This window comes from Thunnus albacares, chromosome 13, assembly GCF_914725855.1.
Source record: "Thunnus albacares chromosome 13, fThuAlb1.1, whole genome shotgun sequence".
Classification (NCBI taxonomy): Eukaryota; Metazoa; Chordata; class Actinopteri; order Scombriformes; family Scombridae; genus Thunnus; species Thunnus albacares.
In genome coordinates this window covers 10,810,403-10,832,367 of record NC_058118.1, presented here as the reverse complement: position 1 = coordinate 10,832,367, position 21,965 = coordinate 10,810,403, and the positions used below count along the sequence as shown (strand labels likewise).

The 21,965-nt window shown below is 38.3% G+C and overlaps 3 protein-coding genes across 14 annotated transcripts in view; 2 read left to right on the top strand and 1 right to left on the bottom strand.

Annotated features, from left to right (window-relative positions):
- Window positions 1-4,120: 4,120 nt before the first annotated feature.
- On the top strand, window positions 4,121-5,083 carry LOC122995787 (olfactory receptor 52D1-like). Its single transcript, XM_044371158.1, has one exon. The coding sequence runs from the start codon at window positions 4,121-4,123 to the stop codon at window positions 5,081-5,083; it is 963 nt and encodes a 320-aa protein (XP_044227093.1).
- Window positions 5,084-10,061: 4,978 nt separating this feature from the next.
- On the top strand, window positions 10,062-11,003 carry LOC122995786 (olfactory receptor 52Z1-like). The gene has a single exon (XM_044371157.1). The coding sequence runs from the start codon at window positions 10,062-10,064 to the stop codon at window positions 11,001-11,003; it is 942 nt and encodes a 313-aa protein (XP_044227092.1).
- Window positions 11,004-13,587: 2,584 nt separating this feature from the next.
- LOC122994930 (connector enhancer of kinase suppressor of ras 2-like) overlaps window positions 13,588-21,965 on the bottom strand; it is a 31,479-nt gene continuing 23,101 nt past the window's right edge. For 8 of the 12 annotated variants that reach the window (XM_044369727.1, XM_044369736.1, XM_044369728.1 and 5 more), the window contains 9 exons: window positions 21,907-21,955; window positions 21,608-21,786; window positions 21,427-21,500; window positions 19,844-19,915; window positions 19,519-19,586; window positions 17,980-18,098; window positions 17,409-17,898; window positions 14,739-14,938; window positions 13,588-14,649 (listed from right to left, as the gene is read on the bottom strand). In XM_044369727.1, the coding sequence (XP_044225662.1) occupies window positions 14,602-14,649; window positions 14,739-14,938; window positions 17,409-17,898; window positions 17,980-18,098; window positions 19,519-19,586; window positions 19,844-19,915; window positions 21,427-21,500; window positions 21,608-21,786; window positions 21,907-21,955 (1,299 nt within the window). In that variant the 3' untranslated portion in view covers window positions 13,588-14,601. The remainder of the gene's footprint in view (window positions 14,650-14,738; window positions 14,939-17,408; window positions 17,899-17,979; window positions 18,099-19,518; window positions 19,587-19,843; window positions 19,916-21,426; window positions 21,501-21,607; window positions 21,787-21,906; window positions 21,956-21,965) is intronic. The other 4 variants (XM_044369729.1, XM_044369733.1, XM_044369738.1 and 1 more) reach the window with 1 other exon arrangement.

Genomic DNA, 21,965 nt, shown 5'->3' with positions numbered 1-21,965 from the left:
AATAAAAAAGAAACAAAGTGTTACTTTTCATCAGCAAACAAAATGTACACAGTATGTTCGCATACTACATCTGATCATTAAAACTTACAAGAAGCCTTTTCCACAGCCCAGAGGTCCAAAGAACAGTTCTGTTGGTAGGCAAACCTTTCTACACACTCCACTTAGACTGGGGCAAGACCACGGGAAGGATGCAGCCTCATTTTCAACAACTGCAATCAAAGATGGGAAACATCGCAGCTATGTTTAATGTCAAATCATTTACTGGAAGATTATAATATTTACATTCTATTATCTTTCATTTCTGGAAGCGTAAAAATGTGCAGAGAATATGCAGAGATATCATATAAAGACTCACCATTGAGCAGTAAGACAACCAAGAGCGCCAAAACCACCACACGATAACCAGACATTCTTGCTTCTGATACTGTCGCTCCAAAATGAGGATTAGGCCTGGGTCTGTTGTATTTTTAGTCTGAGGGGAGGAGTGAAGATAATATGAAGCAGCATACTGGTCACTAGGTTTTATATTATAGAATTATAAGCATCCTTAAGAGAACATGCTTTTCTTAATCACATTTAAGAAAACTACATCACTGAGCCCAACTCGTGACCGAGTGTTGTCATGAGACAAGAGACAAACATCCCCAAGAAAAACGCTTTTTGCAGCTGATTTAAAACACATGCACGTCCTTAGCCCCCATTGCTTTCTGGGATTGAGAGCACATAAGCAAGTTTTTCTATGTTAAAGTTCGGAGAAGGCATTTGACAAGAAATTGTCGCTAATGCATCTATTTCTGTTGAGGAGAGCACATGGAGGGCAGCATTTTGTAAACAGCATTAGCATTGAAATTCCCGGTTAAGTAAATCAGCTTTTCCCAGAAAGAATCAATCAAAAACCCCTATTGAAAGAAATACTTTAGGTTTTAATAATTTATTTGAATTGTTATTTTAGAGTTAATTTAGAAAGAAAACCTGAGACTTTGACACCTTTTTATTTTTTAAGGAGCCTATTCAGTGCTTGCTTTCTTATATCACATTACTGCCTCTTATGATGTGTGGTTGATTTTGTTCAGTACTATGTATTAAATTGCAGGCTATATTCCAGCCTTTTTAATGATAGAGGTGTTATTGTGCTTCAGTGACTCATGCAGGAAGCAGTGTTATCAGGGGTCTGGGCATCAGTGCAAATTGGTGTCAAATGAGGAGTGAAAACTGACAGAGTTACCATGTGGTGGGGTGGTAGCCTCCCTACATCAGAGAGGAATTGCTTTAATTCTTTATATTAATTCTTAAATCTGGTTAGAGAGGGAAGCTCGTGACTGCAGCATTACTGGTTCATTCTCCTTGACTGGACTGAAAAATCAGGGAAAGTGTCACTGTCACACGTTTGTCATCTTATAATTGATTGGTTGCCAAACATCAAAATGGAGGGCATCCTTTGGGTGGTCTGTAACAAGCAAAAGCAGTTAACCATCAGAGAGGGATGTCAAAATGCCAGCCTCCACTGACAGACCTGATGGAGTTCACCAGTCTCTCTTACTGATTACAAGACCTAGATCATCATACAGGACATGTGACAGACTGGTGGTCACCATGGACAGCTGAGGCCTCAGATGGGGGCTCAGCGTGCTGGGCATCCCTCCACTTGATTTTGAATTTGTATGCAACTGTTGTTGGTTGGACTGTTATTGTTGAGGGACACAGTTTAGAGCGAGGGTTTCTCCCGAATGTATCTGTTGGGTGGGTGTGAGTTGTTTTTTTTTTTTTTAAAAAAAAGGTATTTTATTTGAGTAGATTTAGTGCAGTAAGTTATTAAAATGTATAATTTTGAGCACCAACGCCTGCCACACTGCCACTTACAGGCAGATTGATATCACTATCAAAGCTAATCCAGTTTACTGCTGCTTCCACTATCATTGCTGTTTATGGTCACTGATAACATATATTAATATAGGAGCTGCATCGAAATGGAGTTGTATGTTAAATGTAAAATAATAGTGTACAATTTACACTTATTCACAATATAGTAGACATGATTTTTTATCTCACCAAGCTTGTGTTTGTTTATTTTAACTTTGCCCTCCATACTATCTATCCTACATAATGTACATAATCTTCTTCTCATAGAAAAACCCTAATGTATGCTGTTAACAACAAAGTTGAGTAAAACGTGGAGAAAGTTGGCATGTCATTTGTGTAGTTCAGTGGCACTAATAAAAAGAGTGCTTTGCTACATTATACATGAAATATTTTTGCATGGCTGTCTTGTACATATGAATAAAATAAAAATTTCGAGACTTAAGTTCTGCTAGTATAACGGGGATATCAAGTGCTTAGTACAAACCAATGTGATGACTTACACAGAGATAATTACCTTAGCAAATTATTGCTGTGATTTGCATTAGCTCAAAGTTCACAACCTTTGCCTTTGGACCCTTTGGACACAGTTTCATCAGTGTTACATCAGTGTTCTCCAAAGGGAAGTCATTAATGTTTTGTTCTCATCTCTATTCTCAAGGTCCAAAGGTCCTCCAAAGAGGTCTCACCTGGCAAAACAGAGGTCTAATTGCTTTCAAGAGGAATGGAAACACAAAGTGGACTAATGACCTCTAATGAGTGTGCTCATCCATGTACGGCTTGCATCATCAATGCTGAAAAAAATTTCAACACCAATCCTTGACATAACATATGGATATGATCAGTGGTGAATCTTGCTGGTAACACTATACCTTGACACAGACAAATATGTCTTTTTAGGCATTTTGTGGCTTCTAATTAGCAGGTTTATTCACTGATTTAGGTGATATGTGAAGGTCACAAAGTTTTCAGTTTTAAGAGAGTGTAACACTTTTAACAAATTACATTTAGTAAAATTACAACCAAAACATCAGTTTTGAATACGAGCTACTGATATCCAGGACTGCAAAGTGCTGTTACAAATAAATCATCACCTAGTGTTGTTTTCCTTACTTTTTCACCGCACTTTCCTCTTCTGCTGGAGAGAGTCAGACATACTTGTCTATCAGTCATTGTGATACATTACATAAGTGTGGTATTGTGGTAGTGCACAGTCTAGCAACAAGTCGCCTTGACCACTCCACTAGTTTTGTCTCATCTCAGCCGAGTGGTGAAGTATGCCGGTTCTCGAGCAGGCCCTCTATTCTTGAATTGCATCAACTGATGAATTCAGATTTGTCCACCTCTGTGGTGTGGACAGTTAAAAGCAAATGGGTTCAGTCTACCATCTCAGTTTATAAAGTGAAGTGTTTTGGAGAAACAGTGTAAGAAATCAGTCAATTGATCAAGAATCGTGTGTGCTTTGACACTTCACACAAGCTGCTCATTTGTGAGTAAAGCCGCTGTGCGACCCTTCAAGATCATCCTTTGTCCACAAGACATTTAGATACCACTTCTTCTTCTAAGTCTTTTTGTGTGATTTGACATGCTTTGTAGAATTTGCAACCTCTTCCCTTGTATTAATATTGATAATGTTCCCTTGTAATATTGATAGTGAATATGTGAACAAGACTCACTTCAAGCCTCATGTATGAATTGGTGTACTTTTGTTCAGTTCAGGGTGAAAGCTACTAGTAAAACTAAATTGATATCTGGATAAAATCTACAATCTGAACTGCAGCTGTATAAACTTATGCATCGCTCATTCATCTGTGTCATGTATACCCTTCACAAAGAAGGTGTCTAAATAAATATGAGCCAGCTGTTTTGTTTTTTCCTCACTTGTTTGCTATTGTGAAGGAGTTCTGGAGTAACAAACTTTGGTAACCGTAGTAACAAGAAACACACTGATGGAAAGACACTTTAGCCACACCACTAGTCCACCTTGAGCCACAATAAAAGACCACCTAAACCAGAGTGGCACACTCCTCACACTGCACGGAGAGAAAGATCACACAGGTAACTGACTGTATGTCTCTGTACTTCGAACCATGATGATGAAAATAATTAAATTGGTTTATTGTTCAGTCTTATTGTTCAATGTTCAAAGTCACAAAGTTAACCTTTATAACTGGATTTCTTTTCCTATTTTTATGTGTTTATCCTGTATGTCATATAATATAAAAAAAAGTAAAACATGTCCTTTTCTTTTCTTTTCAGAAACATGGACAACACGACATCACTAACATTCACAATGACTGCATATGCTGTCATGGAAAAGTACAAACATGGGCTTTTTACTGTATTCCTGCTGCTGTATCTTATTACTATTACTCTGAACACATTACTGATTAGCGTCATACACCAAAACAAAAAGCTACATCAACCTATGAATGTGTTTGCATGTTTGTTATCTATCAATGAAATATATGGCAGCACTGCCTTGTTACCTGCACTTATGAGCATTCTCATATCCAAGACACATGAAGTATCTGTCAAATGGTGTATGGCCCAAGTGTATTTCCTGCACACATATGCAGGTGCTGAGTTTTGTATTTTAGCTGTTATGGGATACGACAGATATGTTGCCATCTGTTACCCACTACATTACCACAGCATCATGTCTAACTCAAAAGTAGGCAAACTTGTTGCATTAGCAAGTCTATATCCCATCATTGTATTTATATGTTATTACTCCCTAACTTTACGACTGAGCTTCTGTGGAAAAGTCATGCCAAAATTATACTGTGTGAACATGGAACTGGTCAAAATTTCATGCACAAATGCATCATACATAAGTACAGTGGGACTTGTGCTTATTTTGTTTTTTGTTGTCCCTCAAGTAATAATGATTGTTTTCTCTTATGCACAAATATCAAGAGTATGTTGGACATTAACGAAAGAATCTCAAGGCAACGCTCTTAAAACTTGTATCCCACATGTATTATCTGTGATAAACTACACCATCGGTTCCTTATTTGAAATCATCCAAACTAGATTTAACATGAGTCATGTGGCTGTCGAGGCAAGGATCTTCCTGTCTTTATACTTTATCATCATTCCACCGGTTACCAACCCAGTGCTGTATGGACTGGGAACTCAAATAGTGAGAGTTCAGATACTGAAACTGTTTATTAAATACAAGATCCTGCCAACCCAGTTAGCAAATGCAGTGATTGCTGCTTAAGTACAGACTATTACACTCATCTCCATTCATTATAATTATTAGTGTTTCGGACACTATAATAAGGGTAAAACCCTTCCTTTTTTCTCTGATAATTTATGATTGTATTTGAATTGTATTCAACTTTATGTGATCAAACAATTATCTTTTTAATGATAATGCTCTTTATGAAGTGGTTACTCTCACAAGGCCATTTGAGTTCCTTCATCTTTTGCTGCCCTTTTTCCTGTCAGAGAGTCTTTATTTTTAATGGTGCTAATGATAAAATAAATAAAACTATAAACTGTGTAATTGTTTAAACTGAAATGCATATGTCATTTACAAGGGCATGAATGTGACTTGATAGGATTATTTGCTTTTGTGTTAATATTTCATATTTATGGCAGCATGAACTTCTCAGTCTCCAAAGATAAATATGACAGATGTACAACATATGAAATATATGATATGCACTTGACTGCATTTGCTTTGCCGCATTTATCAACATTTTATTCATTATCAACTAAATACTAAGCTTAGTTTACATGTCTCTGTGCATAATAAATACTGTTTGTATAATGTGGTTACCTTAATGAGTTTATCCTCCATCCTCTCTCAGTTCTTTGTATACTCTCTATAGTTCTTGTGCTTTTCATCTCTCAAAAGTATATAAACCATACAAAATGAAACAATAATATCTGAAGGTTTTAGGCCTTTAATTGAGACAGAAAGTTAAAAGTTAGGATTGCCGGTATGGTGAGGACTTTCAGACCAAACAACACAGAAATTTGAAATCACCAGTTCATCACTTGTCCTCTTAATTTCATTTTACTTGCTTCCTAAAAGTGTGAGATTGACTGCAGAAATACACAGCAGGTATCCAATGCTGCTCCACCATTTACACAAACATGAGTGAAATAGCTGTATTAACATTATTTGATTTTGTATGAGAAAGTTATGTACTGTGAACTCTACCTGGATATTTCTATTCAAGCATGAATAAAAGAAAAAATATGTAGTCTTGTGGGTTTGTTATATTACCATTACATGAATAATAAATGTATTTATTTGTGTTCTCATGGGGGAATACATAGTCAAAACTGTATTTTGTTTGAGCTGCCAGTTGTGCAACAATCACATTTAAAACAAGAAGAGTGCCCTCAGTAGATCTCAGACCTCTGCCAGGTGTTTAAGTTTTCTTATATAGTTGTATGTATATATAGATGCAAATTTTTTTAATAAAGTGGTTTTGTATAGCATAGTGTCAGTTTTCTTTAAGATGCATAGAATAGTGTAATGATATTGTAACCGAGCGTCCGGGGTTCACTTAAATGTATAAACTTCATAAGGAAACAATGAACGAGACGATAAGTCCAAACATCTCAATTTAAAGGTGCAGTGTGTAGAATTTAGTGGCATTTAGCAGAACAGACTTGGCAGAAATAGAATATAATATTCATAAATATGTTTTAATTAGTGTATAATCACCTGAAACTAAGAATGGTTGTGTTTTTGTTACTTTAGAATGAGCCCTTTATATCTACATAGGGAGCAGGTTCTCTTCGATGGAGCCCGCCATGTTGCACCGCCGTGTTTCTACAGTAGCCCAGAATAGACAAACCAAATACCTGCTCTAGAGAGGGCCTTTCGCATCGGGTAGTCAGTTGGTTGTGATCTGCAACTTCACCACTAGATGCCACTAAATCCTTCACACTGGTCCTTTAAACATTCTTATTTATTTAGAGCATTTTGTTGTATCACACCACACAAAATGAAAACCCCTCCCTACCTCCCCCTCCCCTTCCAAACAAAGAAGAGTTGAATATCACTCAATTGTCCCTTCTGGCTTCCTTACAGTCAAGATGGCAGCAAAGCTAACAAAAGCAGGGATTTATTCATCTCATACCGTGCATAACTTTGGTGGATCATAACATATCGGGTATGGAATTAATCTGCAGAGACTCCACTTCAAGATTACACAAAACTTTTCTAAAGTTTTGAGCCACGAAAAAGGCCAAAATGTGGCCTTCAACAGACTAGATAAGCCTTGTTTTTAGCCTGAGAAGGGTCTGTCTGCAGACCTATATAACACGCCCACCTTACTACACGACCCCCCCTTTGTTGTGACTGTAACGGCATGTTACATGACACACCCCCATGATCACTAACCCTAACCCCAACCATCTCTCTGCTCATGCCTAAACCTATGCAAGTGGGTGTATTGTGTAGATACTGCAAGTCTGCAGATAGACCTACTGGTTTAGCCTAGCTGATAGCCAGAAATGTATTTGCTATGCCGTAATGCATATCGTAAAATGGCAAGGACTGCTGAAAGGACAAAAGTACTATACACTCATAAGGAAAGGCGTTATAAAATAGGTCTTTAAAAAATTGTTAATGACTGCAACTGTGAGAGATCCTTGAGCATCTAGTCATAAATGTGCACAAAAAATATTAACTTATTATATTATGCACAAAAAGTTATTACATTATGCGCTCCCCATTTTTATTACATTACTGGCAGAGTATTACATTTCAGTTTTCATTATATTTTTTTAATTTTACAATTTTTTTTACATTATGCACAGATATTACATTATGAGTTTCTACAGGCCTGTATATTATGTAAAATGTAATGTCCAAACTCAATAATAGAAACAAAGACCTTAGTTTATTTGAATTTGGTAGTAGAGTTCAGTTTAGCTTAGCTCATCTTAGTTTAGCTTGTCTTAGCTCATGTTTTTTTTTTTTTTAGATCATCTTGTTTTTCCACTTGTCTTTCACTATTTGAAATTCTTTATCTCTGTTTTGTGAATTAGTGAAGGAAAGTGGGAACCTTGGAGTAACTAGATGAATAGATCTGCTCATTAGCAGTCAGTGTTTTACATCCCCTTGGAAGTAATTAGGAACTTAATGATGAGAGTGAGACCTGACCTGTGAACAATACCTGGAGAATAAATGACCTTTGTGTAACTGTGATGAAACAGGTGTAGGTGAAACATAGGCCATTGTCAATATTGTTGGACAACAATATTGATTTATTAAGGGATTTGTAAAAAAAAGACTATTTCTCAAATAGGAGGGATCATTAAACTAATAAAACAGACAGACCTTCAATGTCAAACTTATTTCTATGACTCCTTACTAGGGGCTCAACTACTGGCAGTAGAGACATGAAATCATCACCATCATTGCACAACATCCTGCAGATCTTCAAATATCTTTTAAGTGTAAAATACAAATGCATTTTTAATTGTGTATTCAGACCACTGTATTCTTTAATGGCGCCAGCAGCTTCTGTCAGAACTAGAAAGTTATAAATTCAATATCAATTGGCCAAACAGAACTGCAGCAACTGTATCATATTCATTATAGCACAGATAAAGTTTAATAAGAACATTTAAGGTTCCAGTATTGGGGTTCAGTTTCTCAAACTAAAAGGGGTAAAAATTAAGTATAGAGGTGAAATGATTGCATGATGTCTTTAAAAATCATGTGTTATTGAGTGAGGAGTGAAAAGGAAATTTCTCTTTCTTTGTTAAATTACAATGTCAAGGGGCTTGAAGGTATATTTATTAATGAATACTAACATTTCCTGTCACCTGTGCAATTTTTGGTGTTTATAATCATCAAATCAAATCAAATTTATTTATAAAGCACATTTAAAAACAACCAGAGTTGACCAAAGTGCTGTACAATAAAATAACAAAAATAAAATAAAATAACATTACATGGTAACAGCAAAAAAGGAGCAGAGATAACATAACAATACTATCCCATAAGTATACACAAATAAATAAGTAATAGTGAAACGTAAAGCCTTAAGGACATTCTGAGAAAATACGTGGGTCTTAAGTTTAGCCTTAAAAGTGTCTACAGAGGGGGAACACTTAATTGAGAATGGTAAACTGTTCAAAACTACTATTGCAAACACCCAATCGCCCTTATTACCTCTTAGCCTCAACTGAGGGAGCTCAGAGATGTACTGGGGCGCTAGGCCATGTAAATCTTTTAAAAACAAATATCAGAACCTTAAACTCAGTCCTATACCCGACCGGTAACCAATGCAGGAGCGCCAGTACAGGTATGATGCTGTCTCTCCTCCTGGTACCAGTTAGTAGTCTAGCAGCGGCATTCTGCTCCAGCTGCAAGCGAGACAAGGATGACTGGCTAATACCCAAATAAAGAGCATTGCAGTAATCCAGCTGAGAAGAAATTAAGGCATTTGTGACAATCTTCAGTTCATTAAATGAGAGGAACAGTTTAAATTTAGCAACCTTTCACAACACTGTTAATTTATTTGTCAAATTTTAAAGCTGGATGGAAAATGACACCAAGATTTCTGGCATGGGCATGAAGGTTAGGTGCCAGGGGCCCTAAATGATTAGTTATACCCCCGATGGAGTTGGCAGGACCAAATAAGACCACTTCTGTTTTACTATCATTTAATTGAAGACAGTTTTTTGCCATCCAATTTTTTACACCCTAGAGGCAGTCAAGGAGGGACTTAACTGTGTTATTATTATTATCACCAGGTTCTAATGGGAGGTAGAGCTGTGGAGTGTCATCTGTGTAGCAATGGTAGGAGATAATGTATTAATTGAAGATGAAGCCAAGAGGGAGCATATATAAGGTGAATAAAATTGGTGTTAACATTTCCCAATACTAGAACAAGCAGTATACACTTAAGCAAATATTGGAACACCTGCAGTACCACAGGAAATGTTGTTTTTTTTTTAACCCTTGCCACATCCTCAACCCATAAGTGTGAGTTGAAGGATTTGACATGAATCATGTGAAAGTATTGGCATGTGTTTACCACATGACCATTTCAATTCACAAGAGAAGTAATGTAGAGTATAAACGCTGCTCAGTGCAGTTATACACAGGTGTGGTGGGGCGGGAGGGCACCACACACATTTCATCTCAGAATGTTGAGTGAGGTGCAACACTGTGCAGTATATTCTGCTGAACTCAGATGTTTTTAGATGTATGTATCAGCATGAAAAATTCCTCTGAAGTGACATCTTTTACTCTATCTGACTTTTATGGAATGGATGACCTGAAGCCAATATATTTCTGCGTGTTCCTGATTATATACATAACCATTGTTGCGGAAAATGTGGTGTTAATCGGAGTGATCTATTGTGAAAAAACCCTGCATGAGCCAATGTATCTGTTGCTGTGTAACTTGGCTGTGAATGGTCTTTATGGAAGCACTGCCTTACTGCCAGCAGTGCTGATTAATGTGGTGTCGCACTCACATGAGATAGCTCTACCGTTTTGTCAGACACAGATCTACACTATACACACATATGCCATCACTGAATTCACAATTCTAGCAGCCATGAGTTATGATAGGTATGTGGCCATTTGTTATCCGCTGACTTATCATACAATCATGTTGCAAAGAGTTGTTAAACTGATTGTTTTTACGTGGCTTTTCCCCATGCTGGCATTTCTTATTGTTTTCATTTTAACTCTTCAGCTGCGGTTTTGTGAGAGAATCATAGAAAAGGTGTATTGTATTAATTACTTACTGGTGAAACTTGCCTGCACAGATACATCAATTGTTAACATAGTTGGCTTGCTATCTGTAGCTCTGTATACACTTCCACAGCTCATCATGATCTTTTATTCATATGCACTCATCCTGAGAATATGCATATTGTCATTCAGTAAATCCAAGCTCAAAGCCCTCCGGACTTGCACCCCACACCTGCTGGCAATAATTAACTACAGTATCGGGTGCTTTTTTGAAATAGCACAAAGTCGTTTCAACACTAGTGGCCTGCCCTACCACACCAAGTTGTTTTTATCTATGTACTTTTTGATATTCCCGCCTCTTCTTAATCCAGCAATCTACGGTTTGAGTATTCAAGTCATAAGACTGCGACTGTTCAGGCTTTTCAGCAGAAAGGACAGGAAAGTGCAAATAATGTAGCCAAGAGGGCCATTGTTGTTATTGTGCATTGAAAGTGTGTCCTGCATCGTGCTGTGACGACTGATGCCTCTGGAAACACATGACCTACAGAAACTCCTGTCTCCCCCTGCTGTTTAATCACATTTGCTACTAAAACAGGACCAGATCAGGCAGTGCTGAGGAAAAAAAAAATCTTTTGGAGGGTTGAATTCATGTCATGCCATGTTTAGTTTCAGGAGCATTAGCAGGCTAAAGCTCAGGCTTTGTACATTTAATGTATTGAGTTGCAGTCAGTTTGTCAGTCTTTCCCTGAACCCTGTAATGCAGGAATGCTATAAAACACAGTTTTCAGAGTTTCAATTGGTTTGCTGAAGTAAATGTAACACTAGGACTTAAACATAATTTTTGAAAGCTGCAAATACCGATTAGTCAAGTTTCTGTTCAGTTATTGTCTTGAATGATAAAACAGTAAAACTTAACAAGGAAATGTGGAGAAAATTTTAAGACACATTTTATATGCATCAAGTTTGTCTTTCACACTTTGTCCTGCCTGAACTGCAAAACTCTCATATGACCAATGTTTGTTTTAATTATGCTGATTAAATGTTTCTAGTTGCAAATGAATGGAAATCAAATAAAGTCATTTTAGCAATTGAACTGTAACGTTTGTTTTTTCTCAGCTTGTGTTCTTAGGGTTTAGATCATAAATAATAATGTGTTTTGGATGAGTGTATTTTATTCTCTGTGACTTTTGACAAGATTTATATAGACTCTTTTTGTTCTATTTGTTCCATTCATATGCTGAGTGCCACAATGTGCTGAGAACATAAATTAATTTTCAGTGAAAGCAGTTTGTTTTTGCAATGACTGAAAGCTTGTATATGTTATTAGTTAGAGCGTGCAGATTCTTGGGTGCCAAAGGTCTTTTTTTTTTTGGTATAATTTGCTACAGTAAGTGATGCATAAATCATCTGGTCACTGCAGAGATTTTCCCTTTTATCATTCCATTCTTCTGTTTGGCCCAGCTGCTGTTTCTTCTCCTCTTGTTTATTGAAAATACAAATTAAGAGAGTTTGTTGATATGAACCAAATATTTTAATTTGTGCATCACATGTGAAGTATGTGAAATCACAAAAATGTGACTTCAGGGGAAAAGAGAAAGGGAGACTTTTGTTGGCAGTGTTTAGATTCAAACTGCATGACTGATGTAGTAGGTTGTTTACAGTTGAAATGCTAATAATCATTATGCTAACCACATAAATCATTGAAAATCCCCAAAACAAATATGTATCTGCTTCTTTACTTGTGCCTAATCCTGTTTGTTGAATACACTTGCAGTCATTTACTCAAGATTTTACTTTATTTCCAATAAGTAGCATCCAAATTTGCAATTTTAGCTTAATTCTTTTCTTGAGCCACTGTTCATATAAGGCAACTGAAGCAAGAATCTTACTCAAAAGCTGACTGAGGGCAATTAATATCCCCAAGACCTTCTACATTACTCATATCATGAGACAAGATGGTAATATGGTTATTAATACGATAGAACATCTGCAGTGTGAAAATTGGTTGATTAAATTTGCTCTATGTGCTGTATTCTCTATTGCTCTCTGTGTTCATTATAGTTTGCAAGACTGCACATGAATATAAAGGTTCAACCAAAACGTTAAGTCACTTTGAATTTCTGTGTAATAATAAAGAAAAAAGAATTAAAAAAGAGAAAAGAAATAAACTGGCTACACAGACAAACAAAGACACTGTAGGACATGAGCAAAAATCTGGATAACATGCAACTGTTTTCTGTAATTTCCTGGAAGACAAAATGAAAGTAAAATCTCGTCTTCATGCTTTTTCATTTTTGTCAACAAAGTCTTGTGTAAAAACACAGGTTATTTTTCCATGAAAAGCATAACCTGATGTAAAAGCTACTGCCGCCTACATCCTCTCACAACGAATCTTCACACTCAGAGATTCCAGGTAACCAAGAATCACTGGAAGTCATCCAAGAATTCACAGTACATTAGTCACCTTCCTAACATGTCAAGGAGACAGAAGCCATCATGCATTGATGAAAAAACTGATCAAAATGTGTGTCTATGTGTTAATAATTTATCTGTGGCAACATCGTGCAGTTATCCTGTCATTCATTGTGTATCTGGAGTGAGTCTTACCTTGAAGGACTGCAGCAGGTTCTCCATGGTTTCTACCTGCATGCATGTGATTGCAGTGATGTTCCTCTTTAACCTTGACACTTTTCTTCTGTGATTTTTGGATATTGCTGTAAAAACTTACACTGCAGATATGGCACTTGTTTTCTGTGTTGATCTTCTTCTGTGTTATTCTTTATTAATAAAAACATTTACTACATCCTACAAGAACGCCTGAGGCTTCATACGCACATAGAGCGTGTGTGTACTGTTTGCATATTATTATTATTATCTACTGAGTCAACATTTGTCAGGCTCCCTGGTAGAAGCAGTGTCTAAAAATAGTAGTGATTATGAGAAAAAAAACATTTAACGATATGTCTTATGTGTGCCCATGCCATACTTTATTTAATATAAAAGTAATGTAGCTACAATATGGCACACTTGTGCAATGTCAGTCAATTTCAAATGGCATGGTAATGTGTTTTAGTTATACAAAGCATGCTTGTACATTAAACATTTAATAAATACAGTAATTCCTCTTTTTGCGGTGAACACTTAAAAAAAATCATCTTTCTAGGGCAAATTGTAAAATAAGTCTTAAAAACACAATGTGGTAGGAGGGGAAGGGGGTTGACACCAGTATTCTCCAGACCAAACGCACTTAGAAATACAAAACTGGTTTACAAACAATCAGGTAGACAGCATGCATACAAAAATAGACGACTACTCTGATCATTCCTTTGTAATTTACAATACTGGTTCATTATTGCCAAGCGTTATATTTTTGTGCTCCTGTTTTGAGGAATAGCTTGCTTTCTGTATCGTCTCTCGTTTCTCTTGGAAAAGTACAATGTACATTCACAATCACTGAGGCACAGCACTTGATTTACAATTTGTATAAGTACCCCAAAACATTGTGTAGTTGCTGTAGTAACGTAATATTAAATATATATATGCACCCTGTACACTCATGGAACAATCATACACACATGCATAACAAAATGTTGTGTACATCCAAAATAGCTTTAATTCCTCCATCACGCCTTACTGAGAGCAGCTGTACACAACTCCAGCGTGATCTTGAAAATGGTTCAACGAAAGCGACGGGAGGTGGCCATGCATGTGAGCGATGAGTTACAAAGCTCTCCGACAAGTCTTTGACACGGACAAAAAGTGCTTATTCGCCAGTCATAAACCCTGTGAGTCTACTATTTTATTTTTATCAAGCCAGACATCTTCTTTGCCTTTTGTGACAGCCCTCATCTTTAAAAGAGAGAGAGACACCGAGTCTCTGTGCTCCTGCGCGGTGAGCGAGGTTGAAGGAGAAGTAAAAGGAGGGGTGATGGAGAGCCGAGCAGGTGAAAGAAGGTTTCCGGTGCTTTTCATCTCCAGCAGCTGGATGCCGGCCGCGTCAGGCACAGGCAGAGGCGATACGTTCGAGGATTCATCGACATATGGATCCTCATAGGCTACCCTAAAAAACCCAATGACCGGTTTGTGTCTTGAAGAGGGACATTCTGCAAGGAGGTGGAAGAAGTCATCATTAACGAGCTAATAAACCACACACATATGGAGGGACGGGAATGCTCAAAAAAAGTGGTCATACCTTAAGTGAGCTATGGAGGATGCGGAGGCGGTGGAGCTTGTCATTGAGCAGGGGGTCATTCACTCGGCGGACGAATGAGCGCTTGTACTCCAGGCGGCTGGCTGATCTGTGGTCAGCCGAGGTGGACAGACTGGTCTGCTCCAGAGCCCGGTACAAATCCCCTAGAGAGTCCGCCTGCATCCTGAAGTCCCGTCTGTGGCCTGGCGTCAAGGACAAGCAATCATTGACAAAAATGTTACACCAAACTGAACTTAAGGGTGAGATTTTTTAACAAGATATCTTATCTTGCAATGAATCTGTCATCACTTCACCGTATAAAATAGTAGGCAGCCTCTGCCTGCCCACACGTTCACACAAGCCAATTGTGTGCTACCTGCCCAGCATGTCGTGGCAAAGAGCCGAAGTTAACAAGTGGCTGGTGAAAGGTCTCGAAAATCTAGCAGGTTGACAGGCAGGGGGGTGATAGTAATTTGAGGACCACAGGCAAAGAGTGATGTGAGGCCCTGTGTGTGTGTGTGTGTGTGTGTGTGTGTATGTGTTGCACAGCACCGCATGCTCCAGTGATGAAGAAGGGAATCAAACATTTTGTTTTTTAGAGTTCTCTGAACCTCAGTAAATAAAACAAAATCTATAAATAAATGACAATATGTGTTTTTGTGATTTGGGTGAACTGACCCTTTAGTTTACTTTCAGTGCAAATAAGTGATCAGTTGTGATCTCAATATTAGAGGTGCAACGATTAGTTGATTAATCAATTAGTCAATCGTCAGACAATTAACAAATACAATTAGCAACTATATTGATAATTGATTAATTGTTCATTTTTCAAGCAAAAATGCCAAAAACTCAATGTTTCCAGATTCTCAAATGTGACACTTTGCTGCTCCTACTTTACTTTACATTACAGTCAATATCTTTGGGTTTTGTTGGTTGGACAAAACAAGACATCTGAGGATTTGATCCTGATGTTTTACAGACCAAACAATTATTCTATTCATCGAGTAAATAATGATTATCAATGTTGAAAATAATCCTACTCAACATTCTCAACATTTTAGAGAATTTTATGATAAGTACAATAATAAATAACAATTTACACATTATAATAAAAGACTAAAATACAATTTGCAAGAGTGAAATTTACTTATTTTCTGTGTTTTAGTCATCGAAGCCCAATTTATGTCTTAAGTATTTTTCCCATTTTCCTATGTAACCAAATCACACTCATTTGAACTACTGTATATGAGAGTAATCTGTATTTTGTCCTGGCTTAGGGTTACACTGTTACTCACAATGTATGTATGGTTTTGGATCTACATTTCTGTTCTTTTTAATATATCATTCTGTCTTTCACAATGTTATTTTCTTCAGGGAGACAAAGAACCTACAACACTGGGTTCACAGCTAACGCATCATTCTAAAAAACTACCAGGACCCTCCTGGTTTCCTGTTTACATACACTGCCCTCTGTTGGCATGATACTAACTCTACACTAGAGTGCTGAATCTGTTAGTCGTCACTCTGTTTTGTGTTTTGGAAGGAGGGTGGTGCGTTCTGAAGCTTTGGGGCTGTGCTTTGAAATGTATCATGCTTTATTTGCCGCCTGTTTTGTGTTTCTCTCTAGTCTTTACAGGCAGCGGTGGAGAGACTGAACAGTAGAGCAAATAGATAAATGAGGACAAGAAGAGAGGACCCTTAGGCGTGTTTCTTTATCCTGTTCAGAATTCAACATTAACATGGGCTGAAAGGATTCCTCCTCGCTTCACCATCCAAACACTGCCCGGAGGCACAGTGACATCTCGATCGGGCAAGAGAGAGAGAGAGAGAGGGAGAGAGAAAGAGAGAGAGAGAGAGAGAGAAAAAAGACAGAGAGAAAGAGTGAGCGTGAGTGAGTGAGAGAGAGCGGACTGCCAACATAAATCAGTATCAAATAAGACACTAAATTTCATCTCACTTAGACAACTGCCCTGGAGGTCTTTAAGGGACAGCAAATGGGCTGGCTTCAAATCCAATCCAATAAAGAAATAACAGCCAGTATTCAACCTCTGACATTTGCTGGCTCTGACTGGCCATTAGCAGCTTTGCTTAACAGAATAACCCAGAAAATACAAATGAGTCAAAATACTGATATATTCTAGCAGTGAGCAGGGAAGGTCTCTCCATCAGGAGATATCTGGGTGATCTTAAGGTCTAGTGTGAGATTTTAAATTTTAAAAACTGCATCATTATGGGCGTGATGTAAGGTTGCAACTAACAGTATCTTTCATCATTATCAATGTATCAGTCAATTATTTTTTTTAATTACTCAATTAATCGTTTAGTCTAAAATTTAAAAAAATGTAGTGAATTATGTCCATCACAAGTTCCCAGAGCTCATGGTGATGTTTTCAAATTGCTTATTTCTTTCGACCAACAGTCAAATTCATAAAGAGATTCACTTTACAAAGATGTAAAACACAGAAAAAGCAGCAACATCTCACATCTGCGAAGCTGGAACTAGAGAATCTTTGTTATTATTGTTTCATAAATCACTGAAATTGTTGTTGATTCAGCTCTAGTGGGACACAATATACTGGATTCTCAGAAATGGTTATGATTTTAAATATTAAACGCTTGTGGTACGTGTGAAAAGGTGTAAAACACTGGTTGTTCCATCTCCTGGGGTCTGACCTGTGTCTCTGGCCCGGTCCAGCTGGTAGTGCTGGGGCTCTCTCTGTTCCGATGCACCAGCGGTAGCAGCCAGGATGGCGTGGAGCCCGCTGTCCCTGGGTAGCGTGAAGCTGCGGGGTTTCCCTCCCGCCTCTGAATCAATACTGGACCTGAGAGGCAGAGGCAGGGCTCTGTACTGTTCCTGCAGCAGGCTGCGCTGTGCAGGCAGGGTGGACTGTCTGCGGTACTCCATCGCCAGTTGGTCTCGATCCTCAGATAGCAGGGACTCCTCCATGGGATACGTTTGGAGGTAGTGCATCCTCGTGTTGCTCTCCATCTGGTCCTGCCACGAGTTTCGGTGGCTGCTCGCCTTCTGCCCAGGGGAGATGCCGTTGTTGCTGCCGCTGCTGCCTTCCTGAGGCTCAGAGTGGAACTCCTCATGAGATGAACGTGACTGGAACGTGTCAGAGGAGGAGAGGTGGCCACGTTTGGGTTCCATATAGGGACTCACCTAAATACAAACAGATGGTTAGTGAGGAAAAAAAAAAAGAAATCAGTCTCTGTTTATTAAACTACAGGCTGACAGACTCACTGAGGCTGCTCTGGGATAGGTGTCATAAGGTGGTGGCGGACTGTCCTGTTTGGGCATCGAGGGCATCTCCATGTCTTCGTGATCACTCTCACTCCAGTAATCTGTTGTGGACAAACAGACTGTGTCATGTTATTATTTCTGTAGCAAAACCAAACTCTTTAAATGCAGCAGAAAGGAGAAGCTTTTTATATCATTTTACAAGGAGAAAAATGAGGCTTATGGCTTATAAGACGATGGTTCAGATGCTTGTAGCTGCTACAAGTCATTCACATTTCCGATTTCTGATTTAGCTTCTGAACTGCTGCTTCAGGTCAAAATGATCAGGTGTTCTGACAGGTGTAGGTGCGGTGTTGCTGTGGTGTAGGAGTGATGGAGACAACTCCAGGTCTGACTACTGTCGAGCGTGAGTGTGAAAAAGGATGAATCAAAGATGCGAGAACTTCCTGTTACGCCGTCTGGAGGTGTTATGGGTCTAATTTAGAAACTTGAAGCCATCTCCTTCATAAATCCAATGACAAACCAGCCCTCACCCACCCACCTTTGCAAGGTTTCCACAGAGGCCTCTCTAAATAGCACAAGGGTTAGTTATATTATTTCCTGTTCATTTGTAAGAAGCCGAAGAACGCCAGAATATGAGAATAACAAGCACGCCTTCTGTGTGAGATGTGAAGTGGAAGTGACAATGCAAGAGAGGTGCTAAAAAGCCTCTGCTGCTGTACCTGAAATAAGATCTGTGAATTTGTCACATAAGGTCTGGTTTTTCCAGGTTATTGCATCAAATTACACAAGACGATGCAAGGTTATGATTTAAGCATTTCGATTCCCCCCATCTGTTTCCTCATAATCCCTCTGACTTTGACAGTCAACTGACAGCAAAGGGGGGAGATGGTACTGATTAAGCCTGAAGTCAAAAAAAGATGAAGAAAAAGAGTAAGAGCTACCAATATATAAAATATATTGAAATTTATATAAATATTCAGGACAAACTTACAACAGGCAACAAGTAGTTTCCAAGCTCGTCACTTTAAAGCAAGTGTGTAAATCTAGACAAGCAAAAATATGATTTAAGTAAACAACATCTTTATAGCAATTTTCTGGCTGGTACGCACCTGACGTGGTATTAAATATCCACAGAAATTCTGCTGCACATTGATTTCTAGATTTTCTCATCCTAAGCAGAGAAATAAATGTGTTCATAAGTAGATTTTTTTTTTGTTGGTCGGGTGTTAAAGTCATGAAGCCTGTAGCTTTAAGCTGATTTATTTCCAGCGTGTATAAGATGGAGCTGAAGGAGCAGATACACTGTGATGGAAAATGACTACTGTGAACCTGTGATAGCAAATTAAAACCTCGCCAATTGAAGACTAGGCAAAACAATTATCTATGCAGTCGTCATTATTTATTTATATATGACTCCTTGATCTAAAATTAACAACTTGCCGTCCCGCTGCTTAATATCACCAGTTTTTATGTAATTGTTGACCATCGACCTGAAGCAGACAAAGACTCCTTTGCACAACAGTCTGTGACTAATCTCACCTTGGTCCTGGCGAATTTTCTCTTGCTCAGAGTACCCTGCCACTGCCATACTGAGACGACTTAGCCACCTGTGGGGGAGAACATGACGCACATGTCATGACGCACAGCAGCTTGACATCCAATAAAACATCTTGTGATCCTGTGTGTGTGTGTGCGTGTGTGTGTGTCTCTCTGTTTGATCAATCATCTTACAAAACTGCTTTGTTTCGAGTGGAGTGGGCAGTCCAGTAGGGGGATTCAGTTTCCAACCAGTGGGGGGTTTAAATGTGGCTGCATTGGGATTGAGAGAGTTAACAGCCTGACTATCTCAGCTTCATTAACTCACCGGGACATGTCGTCTACATTTTCCGCCGCAAAGTAGAAGGTCTTTATCTTCGGATGGCAAGCCTTGAAAGCGCTGAAAGAGAACCAGGAGTATATTTAATCGTATGTGAGCACAAGAACAGGGATGTATAGCATACATTACCATATGAATACAGAAAACTGTCGAGATAAACTGGCACACGATCACACATACAGTAATCCAGACTGACACAAAAACAGCAAGACTTTGCATCATAAGATTTAACTGCTGTGCTTCTTTTTTGGGAGCTGTAAGAAAGTCTGAGTCATTTTCATTAGGGTGCATGCAAACACAATCCTGTATCCATGGTGTGAAAGCCGAGTTGCATAATCAAGATAGATCTACATAGATTATCAGTCACAAGGCTCTTATAATAACTTTCAAAGCCACTGAATTTGCTGGCATTTAAAAGGAGAGGTTCACAATTTTTCTAGTCTGTCCTAAAACAACAGTCAGGTGCCCAAATGAACACTGAAGCCTGTTTTTCTTGCTGTAATCATTCCTCCTGTGTAATGTAAGGGATGGAAGACAAACTCTACAAGCTCTCCTTGCGTGCAAAGATGTATTTAAAAGTTTAATTGAAGCTAATATGAAGCTTCAGCTGTCCAAATTAGTCAAATCAAGTCATCAAGGTTTCAAGTTACTGTCTTTTTAGTGCCATGTTCCCTCTTTCTGTTGCAATCCTTCCACTGCAGCTGAACGGGAAAACACTGAGACGGAAAGAGGGAAATTACAGCAAGAAAAACCTGTTTCAATGTTCATATAGGCACCTGAATATTGTTTTAACAAAGACTTGAAAAATTGTGAACCTATCCCTTAACCAATCAGCAAACAACAAACCCATCATATGTGCTAACAGCTATTTGCCACCAAATATAAAGCAATGTCTACTATTTGAATACGCCTTTGTTTCACAACATATTTTGACTTGTCATACAGGTGATACTAATCACATTAATGTTAATAGTTAATGTGTCCCAGTAAGCCATGACAGTGTGGTCCATCTAGTCTCTCTTTCTTCAGTAGCTTTGTTTATGCTTAGAATTGCTTACGTCACTGATTAAATGTGATTTATACATGTCTTGTTCTTAATTCTTGTTTTATGGTTTTTAGTTTAACTTTTTATACATCTGTTCTATTACTGTACTGCATTATAAGCTGGTAAATAAACTCAGTCTTCTACATCTACTACCAGTCCTACAACAGCTTCTACTTTTAAAGCTTTTTGTTCCTTGACTCAGATTTAAATTTTTATCCTATACAAAATTATAATAAAGGCACAAATGTATGCATCTGCAATCCTACCTGTATAACATATTTAAGTGTTGCTAGTTGATAGGGTGAGCGCAATTTGTTTGTGAGTCAGGCATCCTCTGTAAACTGTCCGCTTTGCACGGTCAACACCTCAAGGTTTTCAATATATATGCCAATTTTTCTTCTGCCAAGAACCAATTTGCACAAATTACCTCTGCACTGACAGAATTTGTATCCAGTTTTTTTCTCGTTTTGAAAATTAATGGAAAAGCAATGCAAATCTAGAAAGCTTGAAAAGAAAAACTACTCACAACTTCCTTCTGCATTCAGTGGCACGATCAATCTTAAACTCGGGGAGGCTGACAAAGCCCTCTGCCTTCTCGTCCTGTGATGAGCAACAGCAGAGTTAAATCAAAGTGCCCTTTAATAAAAAAAGTCTTCACATTCTAAATTGATGTATTTTAAAGCTTTGACAAAAATCATCATATTCACCTCTTCGTTCATGTACCAGTACAGGCACGTGCCTTTCAAGATGAACCAGTACTTCTTCCACTTCTGAGAAAAATAGGTTTTAGCATCCTTCTTTTTCCACAGCCAGCCTTCACAGTCCCCCTGACCCAAGTCCCTGCAGGAAATCCGCCGCTTACTGATTGAAGACATGGGGCTTCCAGCTACAGGCGCCAGCAGGGGAGCAGAACAGACGAGAAATCAGAAAACACGCCATATGAAACACCTGCTCATGTTTGGGTTTGAGTACACGTGAGCGCTCAAGTGAAACCGCTTATTCCTACCTTTACTTTTCTTCTTTGACCTTGACAGCAGCGAGGATCGTTCAAACACCTGCAAAGCA